Below are 27897 nucleotides of genomic sequence, written 5' to 3'. Positions count from 1 at the left end.
CGAGCGAGCGGGAGAGCGCGGCCGCCCCCGCCCCGCCCCGCGGCGCCCGGCGCCCCGCCCCACCCGGAAGGCGGCGGCGGCGGCGCGCGGAGCCCGGACCCTGACACCGACCCGCGCACCATGGCTGTGTGCGCGCCGCTGCGCGACTGCCAGGTACGAGAGGCCGTCCCCGGCGGGTCCTCCTCGGTCCCGCGACCCCGGGGGTGGCCCGGGGCTGGACGGGGCCAGATGGGACCTGCGCTCGACCTGGGGTCTGGCGGGGGGGCCGGTGAGAGGCGTGCGTGCGTCCTGGGCGCACAGAAGGGACCAGAGCACCCTTCTGTGGGGCCCCCACCGAGGGAAACCAGCGGGGCGGGGCGGGGCGGAGCCCCGCGGAGACCCCGGGACCTCCTAAAAAGCGTTAACCACCGCATGGCACAGCAGGGACGCCGGGCGTTGGTGTCTCCTTCGGGACCCGCCAGGGCAGGGAGCCTGGGCCCATTTTGCAGATGAGGAAAGAGGAGTTCTGAGGAGCGAGGGGACTTGCCCATAGCCACGCAATACTCAACCCGAGGGGCAGCCGGCTGTGCTGGCGAGAAGACATTTCCCCGCCCAGGGGAGTGGAGGGTCTCTGCGCCCCTGGCAGGACGCCGAGGGCACCGGCTACAGTGCACAGTTCTGACAATCTTGAGATGTTCCACTGATAGACCTGAAGGTCTGAATTGTCTGATAAAGTGGAGAGATGAGGGGAATTGTTTTGGGGGTTGGCAGGTAGTGTACATCTTGCCAGCCAGGTGGAAACACTACCCTCCCCACCTGGCTCTCTAGTGCTGGACCCCTGTTCTGCCATCCCAGACCTCCGCTGAGCCTGATCAGTGACTCCCATTTACTGAATGTCTGTGTGACTGCACAAAGGGCAGGATCTACTCCCTGTGAGACAAAAGCCAAGAGGCCAGATGGTGGAAAAGAAAGGGCAGTTTATTACAGCTTGCTAGCAAGGGGGAAGATGGCTGACTAATGTCTCAAAGAACCATCTTAAGGGGGCACAAAATCTTACAGTGGTTTTATAGGCTGGTGGGTTATAGGGGAGGGGGTTAGGAATGTTGACCCTCTAGTGTTACTGACTGGGAGTGCCACACCAGATCTTTCAGTTTTCGTTGATGATGGCTATCAGCATAGACTTCTTGTTGGGGGGGGGGGTCATCACATTCCTAAGGAACTCAAAAGAACAAAGTTGTCATCTTATGGTAGCTGGGAGGTACATGAACAAGCAGGGGTTGTAAAATCTACAGAGCAGTTAGATCTCCTGGAGGGTGCATATCCAGCTGGGTTAGTGTGTCAGAGGTCATTCAAAGTTACAATAGAGCTTTTTTACAATATGGCTTCCTTCATGTCAACCTTGTCTTAAGCCGGTATCATCTGTGCCCTGGGCGGATAGTTCACAGTCACCCTGTGCACCATCCTAGCCCCATTTTACAGAGGGGCTGGCCAAGGGTCTGAGGGAACATCTTGCCTGAGGGCACATAGCTATTTAGAGGCCGCTGGGATTCACATCTGGATCTTTCCACCCAGGGCCCCTTCTCTCTCTGCTCTGTATTGTCTGTGAAATCTGGGAGTCCATGCCGGCCCCACAAGGCTGGGTCTTACGTAAACCCATACCTGCACGATGCTGGGCATTTGGACATCTTCGGTGCATGTTTGGGAATTGGGGTTCGTGTGTGTATGTTCGGAGGGCTACATGGAATCAGGCCCTGGTATTCCCTTCTTGCCCTGTGTAGGCATGGAAGGATGCTGGACTCCCGCTGTCAACCTCAAGCAACGAGGCCTGCAGGCTGTTTGATGCCACCCTGACCCAGGTATGGCCACTGGGAGAACTGATGGCCCTCCTATAAAGGTCCATGTTGAGGTTTTTTAAATTGGTGAATGCTTTTAATTAATGTTTTTCATTTTTTAATTTTTTGGTTCATCTTACAGCTACATTTATTCATGCCATGAAGTAAACAGTACTTACACAAGCGTGCAGCGATGCACTGCACTCCCGTCTAGCATCACTGGCTTAAACGTACATCCAGATTGACATGTAATCTGATGTGCTCTCCATGGAAAGCTGGTTAATGATGACTGAGCAGGCACAGGACTTGAAGCTTTCCAAGCTTTACATCTTCATCAGCACGCCTGATTTTATAAACCATAGAGCCCATCAACCCCATTCTTACCCAAATCTCCCAGTAAACAGGATAGTAGGGCTTCATGGGGACCCCAATATTCTTCATAATACTTAGAAGCATCCTGCTGCAGGACCAACGGTTCAGTCTGCACCAAAGCCCCACAGCCAATGGCTCGGAAAGTTGCAAGTGCTTTTTAAATTGCATGGTGACTTTAGCAATAGACTGCAGTGAAATCTATGTGGTCTGTACCGCAGGACATAGGAACATGTTGGAAACATCTCTGCCAGCCCAGGGCATGGCTGAGAGATGGCAGCAGGCTGGCCATTGGGGATGGTCTGTGAGGGTGCTAAGCCTTCCACAGGCACCCCTCTCTGGCCTGCTGAGGGTTTGATGTAGGGCTCCTCCATGTAGGGCATGGGGGACCCTGTCCTGGGGCTAGTCTGTGAGTATACTGCTCTCACCGATGGCTGTTCCAAGACCTTCAACCATATTACCAGTCATTTCTAACACCAGTGAAGGAGCCTATAGTTTTAGAGCTAGGAGGAATTTCAGAGGTAAAGTCCAGCTACTTTGTTTGACAGGTGGGGAAACTGAGGCCCAGAGAGCTGAGCTGACTCTTGCGGTGAGTTAGAGGAGGAGCAGGATGCACCTGGGTCTACATACATGGATAGAAAACTAGAGCTTGTCTTGGGCCGGCCCGGTGGCGTAGTGGTTAGGTGCACGTGTTCTGCTTCGGCGGCCCGGGGTTCACAGGTTCGGATCCTGGGCGTGCACCGATGCACCACTTGTCAAGGCATGCTGTGGTGGCATCCCATATAAAGTAGAGGAAGATGGGCAGGGATGTTAGCCCAGGGCCAATCTTCCTTGGCAAAAAGAAGAGGATTGGCATTGGATGTTAGCTCAGGGCTGATCTTCCTCACAAAAAAAAAAAAAAAACTAGAGCTAGTCTTTATCATGAGCTATGGAACTGCTGCCTATTGACTCCATCCACACAACATAAGGACCAAGGAACCTTCAAGAAACATACGGACCATATAAGAAACGACTGGTGAAATGCTATTAGCTTGCCAAGGGACTGCACTGTGTCCTTTGGGCTCTATTTGTGCCCTTCCTGCACCTTTTGGCCTCTGTAGAGCGTGGATTTCTTGTATGGCAGGTGCTCAATGCAGCGGCAGCCCCCCCTACCCCCACCTGCCCCCGGCCTGTGCATATTCTGTCCCTTGTATCGGTGTCTCTGTGACATCCTGTATTAGAGCATGGGTTCTTTGAGTCCCTGCGCCAGCTCCGCTGTGACTTGTTAAAATACATGTGCTAATTCTGCATAGATGTAGGTTGGACATCTGCCAGACACATTCTCAAATTTAATGCATTATTATGGTTTTAGGATTTTAAAAAATAGGCATTTTTTTAAAAAGAAGACTAGAAACAAATACACCAAGTTGTCAAAAATGGTGATGAGATGAGTTTAAAGGTTAGTTTTATCTTTCGGCCTTCATGCCTCTTCCTATCTTTCTATAATAAATGTTTACTGGGGTTCTTCTTCAAAGGGATGAACTAGAAGAAGGAAGGTTCCATTGTGGCACCTGACGTCAAGGCCCCTCTTAGGGCTGAAGAAGCTGATGTTGTGGGCAGGTCATCTGTCAGGAAGAACCTTCCTTGAGATGTTTTTTTTTTGGAAATAGAGGCCTCATCAGCCCTAGAAAATGTGCCTTGAGTTATGTGTATTCAGTCTCTTCTTCTAAAATCAAGCCAGTTATGGTTTCTTTGAGTTAGAGTCTAGAAAATACTCATTGTTCTAGAAAGAAAAAAAATCCAGATTTAGACATGTGCCTTCATTAACTGAACTAAGGACTCCCTGGGGACAGCTTGGTTTTCCCTTTTTATTTCAGTACGTAAAGTGGACCAATGACAAGAGTCTTGGTGGCATTGAGGGCTGCCTGTCAAAGCTCAAAGCAGCAGATCCGACCTTTGGTGAGTGGTGCTTTCCCTGGGTTGAGGAGCTCGTTTCCTGGGTCCAGCCCCTCTCTTCCCTGACTGCAGGACTCAGCTGGGTTGGGGAGGGCAGGCCTGGTGGCAGTGGCCAGACTGGCATTTGCACGGAGGGAGGAAGGGAAGATGACAGCCACCATTGGGCTTGGAATGACAGCTGCTCTCATAGAGAAGCCAGGTTCTAGAGAGGGCCATCTTTCAAATTTTTTCCCTAATTGTACACCAATTCTGCAAGGAAGACACTGATCCCATTTCAGTTGAGGAAACTGAGGTTCAGGGAGAGTAAGAAAGGTACCCAAAGCCACTCAGCTGGTAGTTGAGGGGCTGGGATCAGATAAGTCTGCCTGAATCCTGAGCTCAGACTTGCTCCTGGACACAAGAGGTGGCTGCCGTGGCCTTTCAGGGCACTGGTGTGACCTCACCCCGAGCCTTGGGGCAGGAGGACCCACTCGGTGACAGAGGCTGGCCTCACAGGCAAGCTTGTACACAACGGCCATGGGGAGGTCAGCCCAGTACATTTCAGAACCCCAGGAGGGTGGCCCCAGTGTGGGGTGAGGTTCTGGGCCTGGGAGAAGGGCTAAGGGTGGGGAGGGCAGAGTAGCAGGGACTCCCCCACAACGCATCGCCCCCCACTGTGGCCAGGTCCCGCTGAGGCCAGAGGCGCAGAATGGGGAAGAAGGAAGCTGAATCCAGCCTATGGGGGAGGCAGTAGCCCGGGGTGGGCTCAAGCTCTCTGAGCAGACCAGAAGCATGGGCCACATAGGTGGTCCCAGCACTATGGTTGGGCCCTAGGTCTCAGGCCTGGGACAGTAGCTGAGTTCCAAACGCCAGTGGACGCCCTTCCTCTGTCAAGGTGGGGGCTGGAAGCCTGGGTAGGACCTGGAGGCCTGCATGCCTGCCAGCAAGAGGCTGGCAGGGCTATAAGGGCCACAGGGCCCCCCCGACCCCTGGCCACAACACCCTCTAAGCTATCAGCACATGAGAGTGGCCAGATCATGGCTTCTGTGCTCCAGGGACCAGCCTCTTGGACAGTTCTACTGAGTGGCCCCTGGAGACCCTGTGCTGGTTGTAGTGACAATATCAGATGATGAGGGGAACAAGGGAGGAGCCACTGGGGCCCACAGGCAGCCCTTGACGGTTCACCCGGTGAAGGAGGGGAAGATGCCCCAGACGTTGGTGCTCACCAGAACGCCCTTGTTAGAAAAGTATCAGTGGGGGTGCAGGAGGCTCTTGGGGCTGTCGCTCCTCCACGTGCATGGTGAGGGCCCAGGCTGAATTCTGGACTGCAGATAGGGGCACAGCGCCCAGCCCACCCGCCGCCTGGGGGGTGGGGTGTTTATTTCACCCTCGGGGATGGGTGGGGCTGGGCCGGGCTGGGCCAGGCTGGGCCAGGCTGGACTATCTGAATCACCAGCTGTTTTCCAACTGTTCACCAGCGATGGGCCACGCCATCTCTAATGGCCTCGTGCTGATTGGCACGGGAAGCTCCGTGAGGCTGGACAAAGAGCTGGACCTAGCTGTGAAGACCATGGTGGAGATTTCCAAAACACAGCCGCTGACGCCACGGGAGCGGCTGCATGTGTCTGCGGTAGAGACCTTTGCCAAAGGGTGAGGGTCCTCCCTGGGCTAGGGGCTGGTGCTCTGAGGCCGTGCCAGGCGATGCCACAGGCTGCCTCAATGCCCATGGGAAGGGGGTCTTTGGGGGTGGTTCTCACCCTGCCTTCAGTGCCCCCCTGATGATAATCACATCCTGCTGCTGCTCTGTCATCAGCTAACTGCCAAATAAGGAAGTAGTTGGCTAGAATTCCCAATATAGCATCCAAAGCGACTTATTTTGTTTCATTAAATAAGTTGGTTATTAAAAAAATAATAGGACCACATTTACAGAAATGTATAAAAAATAGAAGAGAGGGGCAAACCCAGTGGCGTAGCAGTTAAGTTCATGTGCTCCGCTTTGGCAGCCTGGGGTTTACCGGTTCGGATCCCGGGCGCGGATCTACTCACTGCTCGTTGAGCCATGCTGAGGTGGCGTCCCACATAGAAGAGCTACAAATCTACAACTATGAAACACAGCTATGTACTGAGGCTTTGGGGAGTAAAAAGAAAAAAAAAGGAGGAAGATTGGCAACAGATGTTAGCACAGGGCCAATCTTCCTCAAAAAAAAAACATTAAAAAAAAAAATAGAAGAGAGAAGAAAACCTCACCCTCAGCCTTCTTGCCCTGACACACCTTTGTGAGCATCTGCTCATGGCCTTCTAGATTGTCCCCTACCTCTGTGGTTCCCGTGCTGTCCCCCTGTGTGTGGACATTCTGATCCTGGAGCCCATCTCCAGGAAGCCCCTGTGTCTGCTCAGACAGAGATGCCCCGCAGAGCTAGGTGACCTGAGCTGATTGAATACAGGGTTCTGAAGCAGTGACAAAGTTCTGGCCACGTCCTCCTGGTGAGTCAGTGCCTGACGCCAGCACAAGGGTGGAATTCTACCTCGGAGACTTCCTCCAGCTGGTTTATAGTCTTGGGTGAAATTGTCTTGGCGCCTTGTTAAACCAGTTTTTTTTTGCTTGAATTAGACAGTAAAATTTCCCACTGGATTTTCAATTTTCTGAGCCACAACCTAACATAGAAACTTACATATACATATACATACATATATATATGTGTGTATATATATCTTTTTAACCAGTTCAGTGCAGACTATGACACTGGCGAGAATGATGCCTTCTGCGCTCCCCGTGTGTGAACTGTTTTTTCAGTGTTGCTGAGAAACCTCTCTTCACTTCCAGGAACTTTCCGAAAGCCTGTGAGCTATGGGAACAGATCCTCCGGGACTACCCGACAGACATGTTGGCCTTGAAATTTTCCCACGATGCCTATTTTTACCTGGGCTACCAGGAACAGATGCGAGATTCTGTGGCTCGAATTTACCCCTTCTGGACACCCAACATCCCCCTTAGCAGGTGAGTGCTGGTTGGAAATCACATCATTTCTGTTTCTTAGTCTCTCTCCTCTGCTCTAAAAACATGGCAACTCTCCTGGCCCTGCCCTAAAAACAGTGAGACTACTGTTGCTATTTTCCTAGTTCTTTAAAATGAAAAGGTTTCATTTTCTTCATTGATCTTCATCCCATCCTGTGAATGAGGTTGTACCATGATGTATCAGTCAGGACAGGATAGTTTTGCTGCAGTAACAATCATCCCCTAGATCTTATTCTCTAGAGAGTTATCTCTCACCCATACTACCTGTCCTTCGTAGGAGGGCTGAGGGCTCTGTGTCCGTGTCATTGTCTCCCTCCAGGACCCCATCTGATGAAGTAGCTACTCTCTGGACACACTAGTCCAGGGAAGACAGCTCTCCTGAGGGACTCACAATGGCAATTAAGTGCTCAGGGTGAAAGGGATACCCTGCTGCTCCCAAGTCATTGGCCAGAACCGACCAGTCACCCACCCACAGGAGGCCAGGAAGTGCAGTTCTGCTGTGTGCCGGGGAGGAGAGAGAGGCCTGGAATGTCTAAACAGCCCTGCTGACCACCACACATGATCACCTCCACTGCCTCTTAGTCACAGGATTGTTGTGAAGGTCAAACGGGTTAATAGATCGCAGAGCTGTCTGTCAGGGTTCTCCAGAGAAACAGAGCCAATAGGATGTGTATATCTATATCTATATTATTTATACATGCACATAGAGAGAGAGAGATTAATTTTAAGGAATCGGCTCATGCAGTTGTGGGGACTAGCAAGTCCGAAATCCGCAAGACAGGTGGGCAGTCTGAAAAGTGAGGCAGGGTTTCTGTGTCACGATCTGAAGGCAGAATTCCTTCCTCCTCTGGGCTTTCTCTTAAACCTGCAACTGATTGGATGAAACCCACCCACATTATGGAGGATAATCTGCTTTCCTCGGAGTCTACTGATTTAAATGTTAATCACATCTACAAAATACCTTCACAGCAACATCTAGATAGTGTCTGACCAAACAACTAGGTACCCTGGCCCAGCTGAGCTGAAACATCAAATCAACCATCATAAAAGCCTAATTGTACCTGACACATCATAAGCATTCAATACATGTTTAAACGTGGAGGGTTAAATAATGCCAATAAGAAATCAATAAATAATTTAAAAGAAAAATCTGGAAGCCAGTGCTCTAGAACATTGCTTCTATGACTAATTCCATGAATAATAAAAGCTAAGGTTTGTCTCTATGCTTGGTAGTAAAGATACCATCTGAGCCTCAGATAGAAACTCCATCTCTCTATCTTGTTTTCACGTAATCCCACAAAACCACAGGAAAGAATGCCTCTTCCATGTGTGACCACCCTGGGCACTCAAGTCCAGGGGTCACAGATGAGAAATGGAAGTGTGCATTTATTCAGCAAAGTGCCTTCAAGCCCATCCTGGGCTGGGCCTGGGCCGAGAGTGGGTTGGATGGGCAGCGTCCTGGCTTCTAGGAGCTGAGGTCTGGGGAGGAGCTGACCAGTGAGTGCAAGCCAGGCTGGGCTGGGGCCGTGCACAGTGCTGCTGAGCAGAGGAGAAGCCACTGATAGCCTACCATCACCGCGGCTTCCCCGGGAGGTGTCCTGGGCTGTGCCTCCAGTGGGCGTCACCAGGCAGACACGAGGAAGAGGGCCGTTGTCATCCTCAGTGGAGATGTCGTTGATGTCTTGGGGGGGATGTGAATCATGGAGGGGGTCTGCTATGGAGATGGGGTTTGGGGTTTGGGGGTTGGATGATTGTGTAGATGAGGAAAGTCACACTGCTCTTCACCAACCAGAAGCATCAAATCACTGGGAACAGTGCTTGGCGTGGTGCCTGGCACAGGGACAGCGCCTGGTTGGGCTGTGTATCAGTGTCCCAGGGCTGCTGTAACAAAGTGCTATGAACTAGGGGGCTTAAAACAACAGAAATGCATTCTTCTCTCCCAATTCTGGAGGCCACAAGTCGGAAACCAAGTTGTCAGCAGGTCGCGCTCCCTCTACAGGCTCTAGAGGAGGGTCCTTCCTGCCTCTCCTTAGCTTCTGGCTGTTAGCAATCCTGGCGCTGCGTGGCTGGCGGCTGCATCGCTTGCTCCCTGCCTCTGTCCTCACATGGCTGTCTGTCTTGTGTATGTATGCATCACCCTGTCTAAATCTCCCTCTCCTTTCTCTTATAAGGACCCCAGTCTTTGGATTTAGGGCCCACCCTAATCCAGTGTGACCTCATTTAACTTGGTTACATCTGTAAAGACCCTAATTCCAAATTAGGGCCTATGTTCAAACCTGTCATTTTGGGGACACAGTTCGACCCATTTAGGTCATGCTGAGGGTTGATCAGTCCCTGTCCACTTTTTTAAAGATTTTTTTTCTGGTTTTAGTTACGTGAAAGGCATCTATTCTTTTGGATTGATGGAAACCAACTTCTACGATCAGGCAGAAAAGCTCGCCAAAGAGGTAAGTGGCCCTTCCTGAGTGCCGACCCTCAGGGAGTAGCGTCGGGGGGCAGAGCACGTGAGGGCCACCACTGGCCAGTGACCCCACAAGGCCCCTGCTCTGGGCCTTGTTTCTTCAGAGATACTGGGGAGGGCTCTTCTTAACAGAGAATGCTGCCACCTCTCACCTACCCCTCCCTCCATCCTCCAAGCCACATTATTACTCAGCAAACTACCTCCACAGGGAGGAAGATGCGTGAGGCTCAGGGAGGTTACATTCCCCTCTCTCCCTGTCGGTCGGTCGTGAGGAATGTAGGCTCTGGGCTGCCCCAGCTCTGTCTGTCTCCAGAGCCTACACTTTGTGCTGCCGGAACCAGAATTTTGTAGGCGAGGAAGCACATGTTGACACTGGTTCTCCCACCTGGAGCCTCACATTTCTAGGTGTCACTGATGGCACCAAGCTTCGGGCAGTGGAGCAATGATTGCAAACAAAGGCTGCTTCCCGGTGGGCCCTGACCTGAGGCTTGGGGTCCTGCCAGCCAGCCCTCCCCTTCACCACCCCCATCCCCCTCAGAGGGAACAGTGGTAAAGGGTGCAGAGCAGCGTGGGGTTTGCTAAGCGCTTCCCACCAGCCCAGGCCTCTCCCTCCGCGCTCACTGTGGTGGTCTGGCTGGTGGACGCCGCTCACGTGCTGGCCCGGGGCCAAGGGGTCAGGCAGGGCCTCGAGGCATCCTCTGTCACCGGCCACCACAGCGTCTCTGGCTCTTGAAGTCCCTCTCCCCAGCTCTTCTTCTCGCAGGAGCAGAAATGGAGGCCCAGGGAAGGGCTGTCATGCACATGGGAGCGACAACTGCTCCTGTGTCTGGCTCAGTGTTGGCACTTTATGTACACCTGCTCATGTCTGCTCAAGCCCTTTGCCACAAGGCATTAATCTCCTTGTTGCCCAGATGAGGGGCCGAGGCTCTGAGAGAGGCCAAGGCCAGAAAGGCTAGTGCAGCTCAGAGAAGGCAGAGCCGGACACTCACCTGGGCCACCTGACCGGACCACTGTCCTTTAAGCTGCCTGGACCAGACCCAGCTTCCCAGCATCCCAGCCAGGGCTCTTGCCCCCAGACTTGCCTAGTTATCCCCCAGCACCCCCTCCTCAGGAGATGGCCAGCATCCTCTGGGGGCCCATGGGGCCTTGAGGTCTCTGAATACTGCTCCATTTACAGAAATGGAGCCCAGACTTGAGTGCAGGGTGATGGGCTCTGTGCTTTAGCCCTGAGTCTGGCTTGGGAAGACCGGGGGACTTCACAGTGATGTTGGCTCCATGGCCTGGGTGATCATCTAGGTGCCACCATCTGGGGGTCAGCCACAGGAAGCTCTCCTGGAGACCATGGCAGCTGGGCCCTCCTATTAGGTAGCATCCATCTGGGCACCTGAGTACTGGCCGCATGGTTCGAGGAGCCAGAGGACGGCTAAAGGGCGCAGGCTCACGCCCTGCCGGGTCGGGGCACCCCTCTGTGCTCCCTTCACCCCCCTTTCTCCTGCTCTCCCCGCTCCTATAAGCGCCCGCGCTCTGACCCCAACACCAACACACCGCAGGTGATCACTGGGCAAAGCCAGGCTGTGACAGGGACCCTTCAGTCTTCTAGGAGAACGAGGATGGGCTGCACCAGGCTCTGCTGGAGTCTGGAGAGGCCTCACCGTTGTGACATATGGGCCATGTGTCTGCAAGCCGAGCCCCAGGCTGACAGGGGCAGGAAGAGCAGAGGGTGGCTTAGCAGGGGAAGCAGAGCGGCAGCGGCACAGCCACGGAGCTCAGAGCGTGGGACTCTGAGCGCCTGGCAGGCTGAGGCTTAGGGCATAGGTGGGCAGGGCGGGCACTGGGAGCAGAGGCTGCGGGGGCAGCAGGGCTCTGATCGTGCTGGGCCTTGTTGACCCTGGAGGAAGTTTGAACTCTGTCCCAGGGGACCTTGGGAGGGCTCTAAGCAGGGAAGGAAGGTGGTAAGGAACCCCTGAAAGGGGTGGGGCCTTAATCTCGGCAGAGGGGTGAGAGCCGCCCCGCTGCCCTGAGCCTCTGACATGCGTGAGAGCAGCATGCCTAGTGGGTCTGTTCACGGGGCCCCAGCACCCCAACCTGCTCAGCTGTACCCCTTCAGTCTCCCGAAGTGTCCTGGTCCTGCAGGGCTCTGCCCCGGGTGCCCATCGTCCCTATAGACCTGTTCTTTCTTACAGTCCCCATGTGGACCGGGCAGGCAGGAGGTGGGAGCAGGAGGCAGGCTTGCTGGGGACCACCTGTCAGCATAGACCCCGCAGCGGGTGCCAGGCCAGGGGCAGAGGGCACGGGCCTTCCCAGCTCTGTGCCTGTGAAAGGCACGGGGGACTGAGGCAGCGGGGCCGGGGGGCACTGTGACCTGGTGTGGGGCATCTGGGCTCACATGGACTGTCCACAGGACCACTGCGGGCCTCACCTACTACTCCGTGACTGGTGCTTAGTAGGTACTCAGTAAATGTCAGGCTGAACACATAAATGAAAGAACAGCCCCCCTGTGGGGTGAGAATCACACTGAGTCCTGCCTGCCTTGCTGGTCACTGTGAAGCTCACGGGTCGTGGGAGTAGCTGTTAATAGTGATAATGTCAGACGAGGCGTTTCAGAGCCCAGAAAGCCACGCGTGTGGCCATCGCATGTGTGTTGGTGGGAAGGGGCAGCCATGAGCCCCTGGAGCACTTGACCATCTGCAGTGTTCACACGCAGCATCCACTTTGTCTCCACAGTGGCATTACTTCTCACGGGGGGTTCGGGGGAGAGGCCCAGAGGGGCTGGGCTGCACATTGCAGGTGACTCGCTGTAGGCAGGAGGCTGTGGGGCCAGGGGGGTGAGCCCCTGCTACCGTCCAGTTATGTGGCTCTTGGCAAGTCGCTTAGCCTCCCTGAGCCTCAGTTTCCTCATCTCTGAGATGCGCAGTGATGCCCTGATTGGCAGCATCTTGTAGTTGGTATCACAAGCTGGGACACAGGAAATGGGGCTGGTCTTTGGGGTAGTTGTCATTTTGAGGCAGAGCCCAGTCCCCACATTTGTTTGGGTCCCTTGTCCCCCTGCGTAACTCAGAGATGCCGCGTGGCCTGACCCAGGCAGCCTGACTCATCCACTTTATCCCAATTTGTGTTCCACCCCCTCCCCGTGTAGGCTTTATCTATTAACCCAACGGATGCGTGGTCGGCGCACACCATCGCCCATATTCACGAGATGAAAGCAGAGATCGAGGGTGGACTGGAATTCATGAAGCACTCAGAAACCCACTGGAAGGTATGCTTCTCGTCAATCCATCTGCCTGGAAAACTCTGTCTGTCCCCTCGAGTGAAGCCCAGGGTTTACAGACAGGAGTTGTAGGGTGCAGCTTAGTTCTGGGGAAACTCGTGTTCTGCTTGGCTTTGTTTTTATCAAGCCACAACGTCCACTAGGAGCCACAGGGCTCCCCAACACCTGCCAACATTTTGCAGATGATTCTAGAATTGCTCTTGGCCTGAGGCATTTGGTTGTAAAAGGAACGGATGAGAAAATTACCAGGAGGAGAGACTGGCACGGGTGAAGACCTGAGGGCCTGAGTTGCCTCTTCTGCCACCACCAGCCAGTGGGTTCAGCATCGAACCCAGAACCAAGGAGTGGGCTCAGGGAGTGCACAGTGCGGCTGGGGGACGATGGGGTGATGGCACGGTGATGTGTCTGCAGGACTGGCATGTGGGGGTCAGGGCCCTTGTGGGGAGGGGTGCTGGGGCCTCCCCGTTCCCATTCTCCGCACTTGCCTGCCCCCAGCTGTGATGGTCCCCCTTCTGCATGCACCTCTTGTCCCAGACTTGTCTGTGGCACACAGCCTGGCCACCTGTCCAGGTGTGGTCTCCTTCCCTGCCCTTCTTTGCACCCCACTGGGCTTCCCAGGGCACTGCTGACGGAGGTGGTGAGTCTCTGCCGGGGCCTGGCACCGAGCAGCAGGTGCTCAGTGATTGAGCAAACCTAAGAGAGATCAGCAACCAGCGGGGAGCAGGGAGCTGGCACGGTCACCTGTGTCGTTGGCCTAGGACATGCCGGTGAGAAGTCATTTACAGGAGAACAGACCCCTGGCTTCTCCGGGAGTGGTGTCGGGTAGAGCAGGCTGACGTGTGTGAGATGACGTTGGAGAACGATAATCCCACGAGGTTCACACTCAGATCTTCTATGGATCCTCAACGCTCAGGATGGGGGCAGCCTGAGCCAGGACCTGGGGGGCAGTGTGGGGTGCTCGGGCCCCCCCAGGCAGATGCTGTTAGTTCTCGTGTCAGCACTGAGTCTGGACTAGGGGGAGTGCCCTTGTGGCCATGTCCTCCTGGCTGAACCGAGGGAGGCCAAGGAGGCCTAGCCAGGGCCTTCCAGCACATTCTATCCACATCCCTCCCCCAGACCCTGTGAATTTCCTGGGCCACGTGCTTGAGGCCTGGCTCTTCCTGGGACAGGAACGTGATCCCTCTGAGCCTCAGTTTCCTCATCTGTACACCTGCTATTGTGACAACTGAGAAGCCCTTGGCCCCAAACGAGTCCTCATCAGTGTTGGCCTACTGCATGTAAAATGAGGCGGCCGAGGCCGGCTGGGGTCAGCTTCCAGTGGCCCCTCATCCCTTGATGTCTGCGTCTGTCCCCCGCTGTGGCTCCAGCAACCTCTGGCCTGGCTGACAGCCCTGGGGAGGGTGGCAAGCCCTGGGGCTCCTTTTCCTCCTCCTCCTCCTCCTGCCCCAGGGGTTCGGCTGCCAGCACAGAGCTCAGTCAAGGCTCCAGTCACTGCCCCAGGCTCTGCCCTGCCCTGGGGACCGCCCCTCCCACCCCGAGAGTCCAGCTCACAGTTCTCTGTGCTTGAAGGGCCTGGTCAAGTGGAATGAGCAGTCCCCCAGCAGTGCATGAGCCACACCATCAGGGGCACTCTTCAGAATGTGCAAACCCAGAAGAGGCATGTAACTCAGTTGGGCATGAAGGGGCAGTGATCAGGGAAGGCTTCCTAGAGGAGGCAACCTCTGAGCTGAGTATTGAAGGATGAGTAGGAGTTTGTCAGGCGAAGGACAGGGAGATGGAGAGTATCCTAGCTGAGGACCAGCTTGAGCAAAGACACCAAGGCCTACGGTGGCCTGTGAGGGAGAGGGGAGCTGGGCAGTTTGGCATCCTTAAACACAGGTGCAAGGTGGACGTGGGCCACAGAGGAAGTGTGGTCAGTTCCTCTTTCTAGGAGATGGGAGGTGGTGTCCAGGCAGGGGAGGAACCGTCTGTAGTAGCCTCACAGAAGGAAGGGCTAGAGTTCATGGTGGGGCAAGGAAGAGGGGCCTCCCAAGGACAGGCACAGCATGGGGACCCAGGCCACTTGCTCAGGATTTACTGAATGAATACCTGCTGTGTGCTCGAGTCAGCAAGAACTCAGGCAGCAAGGTGGGCAGGCCTCAAGTGCCAGGGAGGGTGTGCGCTTGGCCCTCGAGCAGGAGGCAGCCATCGACTGGTGTAGGGGCCAGGAGCCATACAGTCTGAGCTGCACTCGAAAAAGATCCTGGGGCCTCTTGATTCAGCTCTGTCCGGCGGCCGCTGCTGGATGTCCTCCTCTCTTAGCTAGTGAGGCTTGTTTCAGGTTCCCAGGAGCTGCCGCCTGTCAGGGATCATAAGTCTAGTCTCCCAAGCTTGGAATATTCTATCAGGGGCCAGCTCAGAGTGAGAGCAGGTCTTCCTTCAAAATTGTCTCATGTTGAGAGCCGGCCCAAAGTGTAACAGCAGGAACCGTCCAGATGTCAGCCCCGCTCCCCTTGTTCTCTGGGCTCTGCCGGTGCCTTTGTGGAGAGTTCAGCCCTGGCTCATTGAGCCTCATGCTTCATCGGATGCCCTGCACTGTTTGGACACAGTGGGCCTCTGCGGCTGTTGGGATGGATTTGTGATTCGTTTTCTCCACTGCACACATAAGGAAGACGAGGCTCAGGAGCTGAGTAGCCTCCCCTGTGTCGGCCCTGGTTCTCCTGTCGTCTAGCTCTGGGGCTGATAAGTGGCCGCCTCCCCCAGCCTCAGTTTCCTCGGTAATTGGGGCCTATCGCTCGCCATCCCTTAGAGCTGAAGGTGATGACACGGCGTGGAAACGCCTGGCCCAGACCAGCCTCAGAGCAGGTCACTCAAAGATGTGGAGTTCTGCGTTGGCACAACACAGCAGCTGTTCTTTTTATTTATTTATTTATTTATTTATTTTGTGAGGAAGATCAGCCCTGAGCTAACATCCAATGCCTATCCTCCTCTTTTTGCCGAGGAAGATTCACCCTGGGCTAGCATCCATGCCCATCTTCCTCTACTTTATATGGGACGCCGCCACAGCACAGCATGGCTTGACAAGTGGTGCGTCAGTGCATGCCCAGGATCTGAATCTGTGAACCCTGGGCTGCCGAAGCGGAGCGCACACACTTAACCGCTGCGCCACCGGGCTGGCCGTACAGCCGTTCTTTTTTTCCCCACAGGCTGTCTGATTTTTCTCTAATTCTCTTGTTCTTTCCCCAGGACTCTGATATGCTGGCTTGTCATAATTATTGGCACTGGGCTTTATATCTGATTGAAAAGGTAAGATGACCGGTTGTCTTATCCTGCAAAGGTGTCCAGAGAAAAATATTTTTCTGCCTTTCGTGATATTTTATATCCCGTGGAGTAATATTTTGTGTTTGCACACTTAACGGGTGTCCTGATAAAATAAAGCATTAATGTTTTCAAATAGCTTTTCAGGACTTAAACGACTGTAGGCATGTTTTTCACTGTCTGGACTTGGAAATCGTGTATATTGTGTGCAATTTGTGAAGACAATTTAGACCGAGTGTCTCTCTGCTGCTAGAGTGAACCGCTGAGCCCCCACCCCACAGACTGTACATGAATGAGCCACGAGACCCTCCCAATGCTTTGCCCCAGTGGGAGCGAAGGTGTGGGGGACACCCTTGACCCCAGTGATTCTGCCACTGGGTCCCATTTAGAAGGGTGCTTCTTGCAGTGCTATTTATCATAGAGAAAAATCTAGAAGCTCTCTAGATGTCCAAAGAGAAATGCTTGGAAGACGAGGACCCTGTAATGACATGTAGAATGCATTGATACAGTGTCTAGAAGAAAGCAGTGACCCCAGCTGAATGTACAGTAAGGAAAATAGAGAGAAAAAAAACTAGAAGAAGAAATTCATGAGAAAGCTTGCAGCAGTTTGACAAGCACTTAATCAGAACAATAAGGTTTTAACAGAAACTGCTGCCTCAGCAGCAGAGGCTGCTGTCTCTCCCACAGGGGGGAGTGGAGAGCCTGGAGCAGAAGTGGGTTCCACTTCTCCCGTCCTGGGACCCACACGGCAGCACTGCCGGTCCCCCTCTGTAACCTGTGGGGGACTCTGGCATGGCTGTTTTCAGTTCATATCTCAGTATTGCATTTCACCTTCTCCACGTGTTCATCATGGGAACTTGATCTTTTCCAGGGCGAGCATGAGGCCGCGTTGACCATTTTTGATAACCATGTAAGTCTGCGTTTGTACCCGGTCTGGTTTATTGCAGCAATTTGGCTTTTAGTCTCTAACGATCTTTCAGTCCATCAGTACTTTCCCAGCCAGAAACAACAGTTGGAGCAAGAACACACTTCTTGTGCAAGACCTCGTGGGGTTAATTTTTGCCAGGAGTGGTGTTGTAATCGGAATGGGATGAAGATATTCTGTTGACTCTGTTCACTCCATTGGGATTGGTAGAATTACACGTCTAAGCTGGTCATCTCTGAAACTTCCTCTAGTCGTTTTAGATGGCTTTCTTTGGTAAAATCATTTATCTGCCCGTAGGAATTTTTTTTATTGTAGTAAAATATACATAATGTATTTTACCATTTTAGCCATTTTTGAGGGTACGGTTCTGTGGCATTAAGTACATTCACACTGTTGTGCATCCATCCCCACTGTCCATCTCCAGAACTTTTTCATCTTCCCAAACTGAAACTCTGTGCCCACTAAACCCTAACTCCCCATCCCCCTCCCCCCAGCCCCAAGTGTGCTTTCAAGAGAAGGAGAAAAGGCTAACTTACAGCTCCCAGGCAGCCCAGTGCAGGCTTAATCATAGAAGCCTAGGATCACGAAAATGCTTGTGGTTTGGGAATCTAAACACCCAGTAAAATTTCTCTTAAGTCATCCTTTCGAGTTGTCAGGGTTTTGTGGTAAGAAATGAATGGTGACCAGAGCTGTGTGCCATGAGCATAGATCAGCTGAATCTAGAACCGTGAATGGGCAAGACGTCTCCCATCCCGTGGTCAGGAGCTGGGGGGTGGGAGGTGACAGATGCCAGGGCCTGGCACGTGCTCCCCCAGGTATGCAGTGTAGTGGGCTCTTTCTTCAGGTCTGCCTGGTGTCCCTCTGGTGCCAGGAGCAGTCTGAGCCCTTGGCGAGGGGGACGGTCCTGATAGCTGAAGCAGAGGGGACAGTGGTGGTGGCTCCTGTTTGTTGAGGCTGGCTCTGTGCAGGCCCCACACACTGCCCAGGCAGGCGGACTCTGGCCATCCCTGTGGCCCCCTCATCCCCCACCTGCCCTTGTCTTCCAGATCCTCCCCAGCTTGCGGGCCAACGGTGCAATGCTGGATGTGGTGGACAGCTGCTCCATGCTCTACCGGCTGCAGATGGAAGGTAGCCAGTCTCGGCACTCTCCTTTGGCTCCTCTCCTCTCCTCCCACAGAATAAGGGGAGACAGCCTCCGCCTGGGTGCAGGGCTGGGCAGGAGCTCATTAGCAAGCCACTCCAGGGCACCGCTGTGGGCCTTGGGATGGCATGTTTGGCTGTGGCCTTGGGTACCAGCTCTGCAGCTGCCTTCCAGGCAGTCTGAGGCCAGTGAGCCCAGGCTGCCACTGCCCTTTCTTCCAGTTCCCACGGCCCCTCGGTGTGCAGGCCTCAGGCTCTGTGCCCGAGGTGGCACCTGCCATTCCCGTGGCCTGCCCACCAGGCCTGTGGGGCACAGGTGGCACCTGGCCCCCTGTCTCTGGGTGCTACCTCCTTTCCTAGAACAAGTCTTCTCAATGCCCTGGGATTTCAGAATGAGAGATTTCTCAATATTGTCACTGCAGGTAGCCTTGACAGGGTTGGCTGCAGCTCTGGGGGCTATGGAGAGCTTCCAGCCAACCGCTAGGGTGCCAGACTATTCTCCCTTTGCCCCCAGGCCCAGCAGAGGGCTTCCAGCCAACTGCTAGGGTGCCAGACTGTTCTCCCTTCACCCTCTAGACCTGGGGTCAGCAGGACAATGTGGGGATGAGGCCTGGGCAGGGTAAGCTGTTTCTGGAGGGTTCTAGGAAGGCTTCCTAATGGAGGTGAAATGTGAACCGTGGAAGGATGGGTAGGGTTTTACAGAGATAGGAAAGGGTGTTATATGCAGAGAGCAGCCTGTTTGAAACCCCAGGACACCGAAGCCAGCAGTCTGTTATGGGGACAAGTGACCGGAGGGTCACTGTGGTCAGATGGAGCGAAGAAGGCTAAGAAGTGGGGAGGGCCAGGAGCCCCTGTGCAGGAAGGGCAGGGTGAGGAGTTTGGCTTTTATCTGGGTGTACGGGGAGCCTGCTAGAGCAGGAACAGACAGTCTCTGGATCTGCCTCTGAGAAGGACTCCTCTGAGCAGTGGGGGTGCTGAGCCAGGGGAGGCAGGGGCCGGAGGCCAAAGGAATGACGAGGAGGCTGCTCACTTCCTAGGCCAGCTCATTGATGTTCAGGTGGTGAGGCAGGGGAACTGAAACCTAGGTTGGCAGGAGGCCTGTGTGTCATGTCCAGCCAAAACCATCCAAAACTGAGTGGAGAGGGGAGGAGCCTGGGGGAAAGGTTGAGTCCTGTTGACCCTGAGACCTGTTACCCCTTTGCCTGTGGAGGCAGAGCTTGAACACAGACCAGAAGTCTCTAAGGAGCCCGAGGCCTCAAGGCCGGGCTGTCTCAATGTGTGCGCGAAGGAGGCTTGGGAAGGGATGGAGGCTGTGAGGCCTGCCAGGGATTCTGCAGGGCAAGTGAAGGGAAGACAAAAGCCACTCGCTCCCTCACTGCACAGAGTGGAGACTCAAGAGCTGTGTGCAATTTGAAGGCTGAGAGAGAGGTCAAGGGCAACATCTCTCATTAGGGAGGTGCCCATGAGGAGCAGGAGGAAGAATCTGGTAACTTCAGGAATCGGGAGGGACAGGAGGTGGGAGGTGGTGTTGGAGAGTGGAGCAGAAGTTGGGACTGTCTAGAGTTGAGAAATCTGGACACAAATGTTAGAAGGATTTATTTATTCGGCAGATTTTTATTGAGCACCTGTCATGTATCAGGTGCCATACTGGCGATAACCATGGGAAGAATTTTAAAAGTGGTTTTGGTGTTCGGCAAAGGGGCCAGAGACTTCACTTAATACCCTTTGATGGTTTTTTAAATTTGCTTTCTACCCTATGCGTCTGTTGCTTTTGTGATTACACAGAGTTAATATAAACCCGGCCCACCCTCCACCCGAGGCCAGATGCCGCCTGCCAGCCCTGCTCGCAGCCCGGCCTCCTCACCGGGAGCAGGGTTGTAGGGGCCTCTGCCGGTGTGTGGGTACAGGACATGCCCCGGAGCCTCACGCCAGGCCTGTGGGTTTCCTCCTCGTGTCCTCAGGGGTGTCTGTGGGTGACCGGTGGCAGGATGTCCTGCCTGTGACCCAGAAGCACAGCCATGACCACGTCCTGCTCTTCAACGACGCACACTTCCTGATGGCGTCCCTGGGCGCGCGGGAACCCCAGACCACGCAGGAGCTGCTGACCACCCTGCAGGATGTTACTGAGTATGCAGAGAGGCCAGGGCCCTGCTGCCAGGGTGGGGTTGGCCTCCACCCTGCTGAGAGGGCGACAGGGTGCTGGGGCGTGCCAGGTGTGCTCAGTGCCCCTGCCTGCCAGGGAGGCTGGGGGTGGAGAACCCCGGCAGTGAGTGCAGCTGCGTGGGGGTGAGCACACAGAGGGCTGCTCACAGGTGTGCGCCCTCCAGGTGGGCGTCTCCCAGATGTTTGTCCCCACAGGTGTGCACCCCCTGGGTGTTTGCACCTCGAATGTGTGCCTCCCAGGTGTGCATCCCTGCGGGTGTTACCCCTCCCCCAGTGTGCTCCCCCCTGGTGTGCGACCCGCAGAGTGTACCCTGCAGGAGTGCACCGGGTCCCCCAGGACAGAGAGCCCCCTCTCCGTTGCCTGGGCCAATGTGAGAGCCTCAAAGTTAGTGTCTTGCATGGGGGACACGGTGGGGCCCTGGAACCAGGGAGACCTGCCGCTTACAGGGTCTGAGATCCTGGACAAGGCACTTCTCTGCTCTGAGCCTCAGTTTCCTCATCTGCACATTGGGGACAGTGCCTGCTGAGGCAGGCTAGTAGGAGAGTGAGGTGCAGTGACATGGTGACACTCCCTGGCATGGCTCCTGGCACTGGTGGGAGCCAGGTCCAGTCACAACTGAGGCCAGAGAGAGTCCAGGGAGGCAGGTTCTCCACAGCACAGGCCACCAGGGATGCAGCCGCCTCGTTTCCTGCCTGGAGGGCCAGAGCTGTGGGAGCCGTGAACCCTGGTAGTTTGTCCTGGGTGACCATTGCCACAGCTCAGGCTGGCCACCACCACAGCCTCTGGGTGACCATTGCCACAGCTCAGGCTGGCCACCACCACAGCCTCTGGCCCTGCCTGTGGCGTGAACCAAGGGCTTTGGCCGAGGAGGCAGCTTCAGGCCCAGTGCTCATCACCCAGATCCGCCACCTCCTGAGGCCAGTGGGCAGGCACGGGCTGCCACAGCCCTCCGCTCCCGGTGTCAGTGCCAACTCCAGTCCAGGCCTTTACCTGCACTGCCTGCGAAACTCCTGACAGCCCTGCGAGGTCGGCACTGTGACTCCCACTTTACAGATGAGCAGACTGAGGCCAGAGTTGGGGGACCTGCCCAAGGCCACGCCACCAGTGAACAGTTGAGCCCAGTTCAGCTGAGTTTAGAGTCCTGTTCTCTCCCCCCTCGCTGCTTCTCCTCTGCCAACTCACCTGATCAAGGCACCTACTGTGTGTCGGGCACAGTGCCAGGGACACCAGGCTGAGGAAGAGATGGCCCCTTCCCTAAGGAGCCTGGGTCAGGCGGGGAGACAGATGTGCTGTGACAGGGGCAGGCCGCTGAGGGCACCTTCTTGGGCTTGCAGGTCCCCAGGGGAGAACTGTCAGCACCTCCTGGCCCGTGACGTGGGGCTGCCCCTGTGCCAGGCCCTGGTAGAGGCCCAGAACGGGAACCCTGACCGCGTCGTGGAACTGCTCCTGCCCATCCGCTACCGGATCGTGCAGATTGGAGGCAGCAACGCCCAGGTGAGCCTCGGCCTCGGGCCATACTAGCAGCTGGAACGCGGGGGCCGGGTCCAGAGCCCACAGCCCAGTAGCCCTATCTCTCCAGGGGTTGGTGCCCACGGTGTGGGAGTGGCCTTATCTTTCACTCCCCTGGAACGTGGTCGCTGAGAACAGGCCAGCCTGCAGCAGGGTGAGGTTGGGGTGGAGTGGAGTGGGGTGGGAGATCCCGCCCCTCGTCCCTTGTTATAGGACCCTGACTTGCCCGACTGACCTTCCAGAGGGACGTCTTCAATCAGTTACTGATTCACGCGGCCTTGAACTGCACCTCCGGCATCCACAAGAACGTGGCCCGGTGAGTTCCTCGCTCATGTCCCAAAGCTGGGCTAGGGAAGGTTTCCGAGCATAGCCGCCGCTCTCACACGGGGGTCTCCCTGTGGGCCTCCCGAGTGCCCAGAGGCTCCCACCACCCTTGGCCTGACGTGGTTACTGCCTTTGAAGTAGTGAAAACTTGAGGCTACAGAAGTGTTTGGTTCTTCCTTGTTAGCATGCTCACCTTGGCCAAAGTGGACCAGCCCCCTACCCCCAGGCCCACCCACCTGCCCTCCCCAGCCCACTCCTCGTTCTAGCCATGCTGAGCTATAGCTACCCAAACACATCCTGCTCTTTCAGGCCCCTGGGCCTTTGCACATTCTGTGCCCTCTGCCTGGGGTGCCCTTTCACCTTTTTCACCGGGCTGATGCTGACTGATCCTGCAGGCCTCAGCTCACATTTTCCTACCTGACTGTGCTGGGTGCCAGGAGGAGTGGTGGGCAGGCAGACCCAGGTCCTGGCTGTGTGGAGCTCACCTCTCATGTGGGAACTGACCCTAAGCAATTAATCACTCAAATATATGTAAACTGCCATGAGGGCGGGGCGTATTGCTCTGAGATGCTGTGTTTGGAGGTGCTGAGTGGGCAGGGAGTCAGGAAAGGTGCCCCAGGGAAGTGACAGTTGAGGGGAGGCCTGAAACCAAGCAGATTCCACCAGGCCAGGGGTGGTCTGGTGAGGAGGAGGGGCTGGAGGGGTGTGGCTGGAGGATTGGGGATGTCGGGGTGGGGGCACCCCAAGAAGAAAGCTCTGCGAAGCCCAGCCATTGCCAACTTGGTGCTCCCTCACCCCACTCACTCGCCCCACATGGGGCGGCCGAGTTCTTTGCCAGCTCCTGCACCAGCCCATGTGCTCCTGGGGTGAGATGTGACCCCCCCTCACCCTGGTCCCCTGCACCCCACTGGAATACCAAGGGGAGAGGAGGAAGAAAGGAGCCGAGGGGTGCCCAGTGGGCAGAAGGGGTGTCGTGAGACCCAGCAAAGCTGTTGCTGAATGTCTGGGACGGCCTCCGCTGGGCTCCTGAGGTCAGGTGGAAAGCCCCAGGGTCTAAACAGTCCCCGGGTGGCCCACGGAGGGCGAGACCCAGCCGCCCTGACAGTGTTTCCAAACCAAGCAGTGCAGGTGTTCACAGCGCTGATAAAACAGGTGTGGACACTGTGTCATACTCAAGTCTGGATGGACATGCTGGAATGGGTTAAAACTCTAAAGCGTTTTAGACACATGCCCCTCGCTGTTCAGCCCTCCATGGCCATGTGCAAAAGCCGCACACATTTCTTTAGTGGTGGAGCCCCTTAGCGAGCTCTGGGCCATCGTGCAGGTGAGAGTTGGCACCTCTGGTGGCAGCTGGGCGGCGAAGGTGGGGCCGTTTGGACAGAGAGGAGGGCTCAGGGCTTGAGGAGGGGTGCTGGGGCAAGCTCGGGGGCTGGGGGTTTGTGGGGTCCATGCTGGGGGGGCTACTGTGCAGCAAGGGTTTGCCCTTGGGAGTGGAGGGGGAGAATAGGCAGACACCAACTGTGGAGGGGGAGCCTGCTGCTGTCAGGGTGACCGGCATGCCCCCTCCAAGTGCCCTCCTGTCATCGTCACGCAGCTCAGCTCCCCTCCCCTACAAGAGGGAAACCCTCAGCCCCTGCCATGGTGTCCCACCCCCAGTGCCAGGCCCCAGCTCCTAACCCCACCCTCACCCCACAGAATCACTGTTGCCAGTTGTTTGGGGTCTTTGCCTTAAATGATACTTGCTTTGTTTAAACTTGGGCTTTTCTCACACCATCTCCTCTACCGCTCGCTCTCCTGGAGCAGTCTCAGGCGGGAACCCCAGCCCCCCGTAGATGCACTTTCCCACCTTGTCCTGGCATTTGCTATGATGGGAGGATGGGCCCCAAGTTTCCGAGGCAGACGAGGCACAGAGATGTGCTCACCCTCAAATTCTTGTCACTTGAGGCATCACAGGGACATTGTCAAACTGTTCTCCAAACACTGATGTCCCGGTTACGCTCCTGCGCCAGAGAACTGGGCTCTGGAAGTCCGAGCTTTCTCATCCTCACGCCTCCACCCGCCCAGCACACCGCCTTCTCTCCAGTCCCCCCGCCAAGGCCAGGCCTCCTGCCTCCCGGCTTTGTCTTTGTCCATCCTGTCCCCTCTGCCGTGACGCCGTCCCCTCTCTCTAGCAACCTGGGGAGGGGAGCATCTTGCTTTCAGCCCACCTCAGCCCCAGCCCGAGGTGCCTGGGTCCTGCCTTGGGGCCAAGGTGCCATCAGGCCCCCACATCCTTCTAGGAGGTTCCACCACAGACCCCGTCTCTTTTCCACAGGAGCCTTCTGATGGAGCGCGATGCCTTGAAGCCCAACTCGCCCCTGACCGCGCGGCTCATGCGCAAGGCAGCCGCCGTCCACCTCCTGCAGTGAGCTGGGCCTGGCCGCCTCCCCAGCCATCAGATCAGCTGCCCACTGGCTTCGGAGGGTTGGGAACAGCGAGAGCCTGTTTGCCAGGCTTGTTAGGGGTAATCTGCAGCTTTAAGCAGAAAGCCCTGTAACCAGCAGCGTTAGAGGAAGGGGGACACAAATCAATTTTAAACATGATTCAGAATCTTCTTCTAATCCTCGCTATGAGCCAGGGTGCAGTTCTAACCAGTCAGAACCAACATGGGTGCTGCGGTACCACTTGCTTTGCAAATTCTGTTTTCCCAGGGGACTCTTACACCTCCTCTCCTGGTTGTTCAAGGGTTGGAAGGCAGCGGTGGGGTGGGGGCGGGCTCAGCTGGGGAGGAGGGTCTTCCACACAGCCCCCCAGGCTGCCCCGGGCATAAACCCTCTCATTTTGTCTTGCTCATCATATTGTAGACAGCTTCTGTTATCCCATCTTTTGGGTGAGGGTACCCATGGCGGGAAGGGACTTTCCCAGGGTCACAGCTAGTGGAGGCCCTGCTGAGATTCACCTCAGGCCCCTGTCCTTCCTGAGGGAGGGGACCCCCCTCGCTGCCTGTGGCCTCGGCCCCCAGCTGCTGCCCCCACTGCTCTACTCATGGAAGCACAAGCACATGAGTTGGCCCTTCTGCTGTCTCTAGAGAGAAGTCTGTGAGCTTCCTGGGGGCTTTGGTGGCACAGATTTGGGCTTGATTCTTTTTTTGTGTGTGTGACCGATCAGGAAGATCGGCCCTGAGCTAACATCTGCCAATCCTCCTCTTTTTGCTGAGGAAGACTGGCTCCTGGGCTAACATTCGTGCCCATCTTCCTCCCAGCATGGCTTGCCAAGCAGTGCGTTGGTGCACACCTGGGATCCGAACTGGCGAACCCTGGGCTACCGCAGCAGAGCGCGCGCACTTAACCGCTTACACCGCCGGGCCGGCCCCGGGCTTGTTGATTCTTTATTCTAAACTGCACCTCGTAAAGGGGCCTTGGGTACATGGTTTCCTCTGTCGACTGTGACTAATCAGACGAATGCACGTGCACTGAGCTGGTGCGCCTTCTGGGGTGTGAGGACTGAGCTCAAGGTGCCTTGCTGTGGCAGAAATCAAAGCATTGTGACATGTGGCTTTAACAAGATCTGAGCCAGTTTTATAAATGCTGCCTTGGCCTCCTGCTTCCCCGTTGTTAACCTGACCCCGCGGTCCCTCCTGAGCGAGCTGCAGATTTCAGTAGAATGTGCTGGGTCAGTTGTGCTGTGTGAGAGGCGGTCCTGGCCCACAGATGTTTCTCAGGTTCCTCTGGTGCACACTGAAATTAAGTAGGGACTCATGGGGGCAGGGAGGGGGCAGGTCTCCTGGGAGGCAGCAGAGACCTCCAAATCCATTAAGCGAATTCCTGGGATTAAAATAAATCAGTTAATTTGTTCCTCTGACTAGCTGTTGCTGGGCAGGCGCCTTTGAGCATCTCCCATGTGCCAGGCCTGGGCTGAGTCCTGGGGGAGACAGGTTTCTTCTTGAACTTGGGGTGGGGGTGGGGCAGAGAGTCAAGAAAATGGGTAATTCCAATAGGATTTTGAGAGAGGTGCTGTCTGTACCCAGGAGCTAGGGACACATCCCAAGGGGGAGCCCGCCCTCCCATCCTGAGCTGTCCCCTACTGCCGGTTCCCCTGACAGAGCCTGCTCACACCCCTCTCCTGGTTCCGAGCAAGACACATCTTGGCCAGGGAAGCAAGAACCCTGGTCTGTCCCCAGGGAAGCCCTCCACTGCCCCCCTGCAGGCTGGTGAGGGTGCTTCCTCTGTGCCCCACAGCCCTCGCACCTGCCCTTGCTATTGCACCTTTGTCCCCGGCTGTGACCTCCTCAGGTCAGGGTGGGCATCTGTGTCCCAGCATCACCCAGCACGTGGACTGCACCGAGTACCTGTCAGTGGACACTGATGAACCCTTGAATGAATGCATAAAAAAATGAAGCAGAATCCTACTGGTGGAAGGAAGAGATTAATCCACAATGGATAGGCCGATCTTAGACGAGAGGAGGAGGCCAAGAGAAGAGATGGGTGAAGGTATCGGTTAGTGTTGGCAGCGACAAGTCATTAGTAATGGTGCTGTTTACTGTACACCTACTGTGTGCTGACACAATACAGGAATAGGGGCATCGGGAGTGGGTGTTGGGGACCCTCACCCCCAGCAGACACCCACAGGGCTATGGGGATCCAACACCTGGGCCAAGAGCCTCCAAGTCTAGGACCCCCTAGGCTCCTTCCTACTGCAGTTTCCCGTGGTTGTGAGTTAGGCAAGCCTGAGCCTTGGGACTGTGGATGGAGCACAGGCTGCACCAAACTGGCTGCTGTCTTCAGGAGGCCTGGCAGGCAGAGGGAAGCCTGGAGCTCTCGGGCTGGTGGGCCCCACAAAGGCAGCCTGCCTGGGGGTGAGCAGGACTTCCGACAGGCGTCTGGGAGACGACTCCACACAGCGCTCTCCTTCGAGCCCTTCTCTGTCCAGGCCTGAAGCCAGGGCCTCTCCTGGACCTCCCTGTTCCTTGAGCCAATTAGTTCTCTTTCTACAGCCAACTTGAAGCTGGTTTTCTGTTACTTGCAACCCAAAGGCTCTTGACTGATACCTGCAGCTGGGATTTCCACCTAGGTCTGCCTGGCACTGTCTGTCTTCTCCAGTTAAGCAGGATCCTGAGGAAAAGACAAGAGAACTCAGAAGGGATCCCATGGTCAGAGGCTCAGGTGGGAAAGGCAGTTCCCGGGGAGCCAGCACATTGGGGCCCAGTGGGGGTGAAGAGGGAGGCTGAAGGCTGCAGAGGGTGCCCCTAGATAGAAAAGAGGTGTTGAAGATGCCAGGACAAGCCAAAAGGGGATGCAGAGGTCAGGCCGGGCTCCTTCCAAACTGCTACACCTCCTACCTTACCCAGTTCTTACTCTCTCAGCTCCTGCCTGGTGCCCCGCACTGGGCTGGGTGAGGCTGGGGGACAGCAATGACTGAGACCCCGCCCTGCCCTCTAGCAGCTCACAGTCTCATGGGGAGCTGGACTCAGGATCAGAAGTGAAGTGGGACCATCAACGTGGAGTGATTGGTGTGGTTGCTGTGAAACGGGACGTGGGAGCCCAGAGGGGGCCCCAGCCAGCCTGGAAGTCGTCTTGGTGGAGGTCCTGGTCCCAGGATGGCTGCCCCTTGGACAGCTCCCCACCCAACCTGCCCAAATAAATAGCTCATCATCGTCCCTGAAAATGGTGCTCTCCCTCCAGAGTTCCATCCCTCCCGGGCCGACCCTGACAGTCATCCCA

At 55.7% G+C, this 27897-nt stretch overlaps 1 protein-coding gene and 1 pseudogene across 1 annotated transcript; one reads left to right on the top strand and one right to left on the bottom strand.

Moving 5' to 3' along the window:
* The first annotated feature begins 76 nt into the window (after positions 1–76).
* TTC38 (tetratricopeptide repeat domain 38) lies at positions 77–26030 on the top strand. The gene is made up of 14 exons (XM_004437987.3): positions 77–153; positions 1758–1835; positions 4037–4118; positions 5573–5744; positions 6919–7092; positions 9482–9557; positions 12708–12827; positions 16065–16124; positions 17008–17046; positions 18108–18189; positions 20163–20328; positions 21700–21859; positions 22117–22190; positions 24513–26030. The coding sequence occupies exons 1-14, from the start codon at positions 121–123 to the stop codon at positions 24604–24606; spliced, it is 1410 nt and encodes a 469-aa protein (XP_004438044.1). The 5' UTR covers positions 77–120; the 3' UTR covers positions 24607–26030.
* On the bottom strand, positions 1987–2267 carry LOC106803057 (ATP synthase F(0) complex subunit j, mitochondrial pseudogene; annotated as a pseudogene).
* Positions 26031–27897: the final 1867 nt, after the last annotated feature.

This window comes from Ceratotherium simum, chromosome 25, assembly GCF_057802395.1.
Source record: "Ceratotherium simum simum isolate JZ-2026a chromosome 25, ASM5780239v1, whole genome shotgun sequence".
Taxonomy (NCBI): Eukaryota; Metazoa; Chordata; class Mammalia; order Perissodactyla; family Rhinocerotidae; genus Ceratotherium; species Ceratotherium simum.
Note: the sequence above shows the minus strand (reverse complement) of the source record. Positions and strands in the feature narration are given on the sequence as shown.

Bases quoted from the DNA above. Each gene is read 5' to 3' on its own strand.
- TTC38 (XM_004437987.3), top strand. From the start codon at position 121: ATGGCTGTGTGCGCGCCGCTGCGCGACTGCCAG. The intron at 12,828-16,064 runs GTATGCTTCTCG...TTCTTTCCCCAG, and splicing joins ACTCAGAAACCCACTGGAAG to GACTCTGATATGCTGGCTTG. The intron at 22,191-24,512 runs GTGAGTTCCTCG...TCTTTTCCACAG, and splicing joins ATCCACAAGAACGTGGCCCG to GAGCCTTCTGATGGAGCGCG.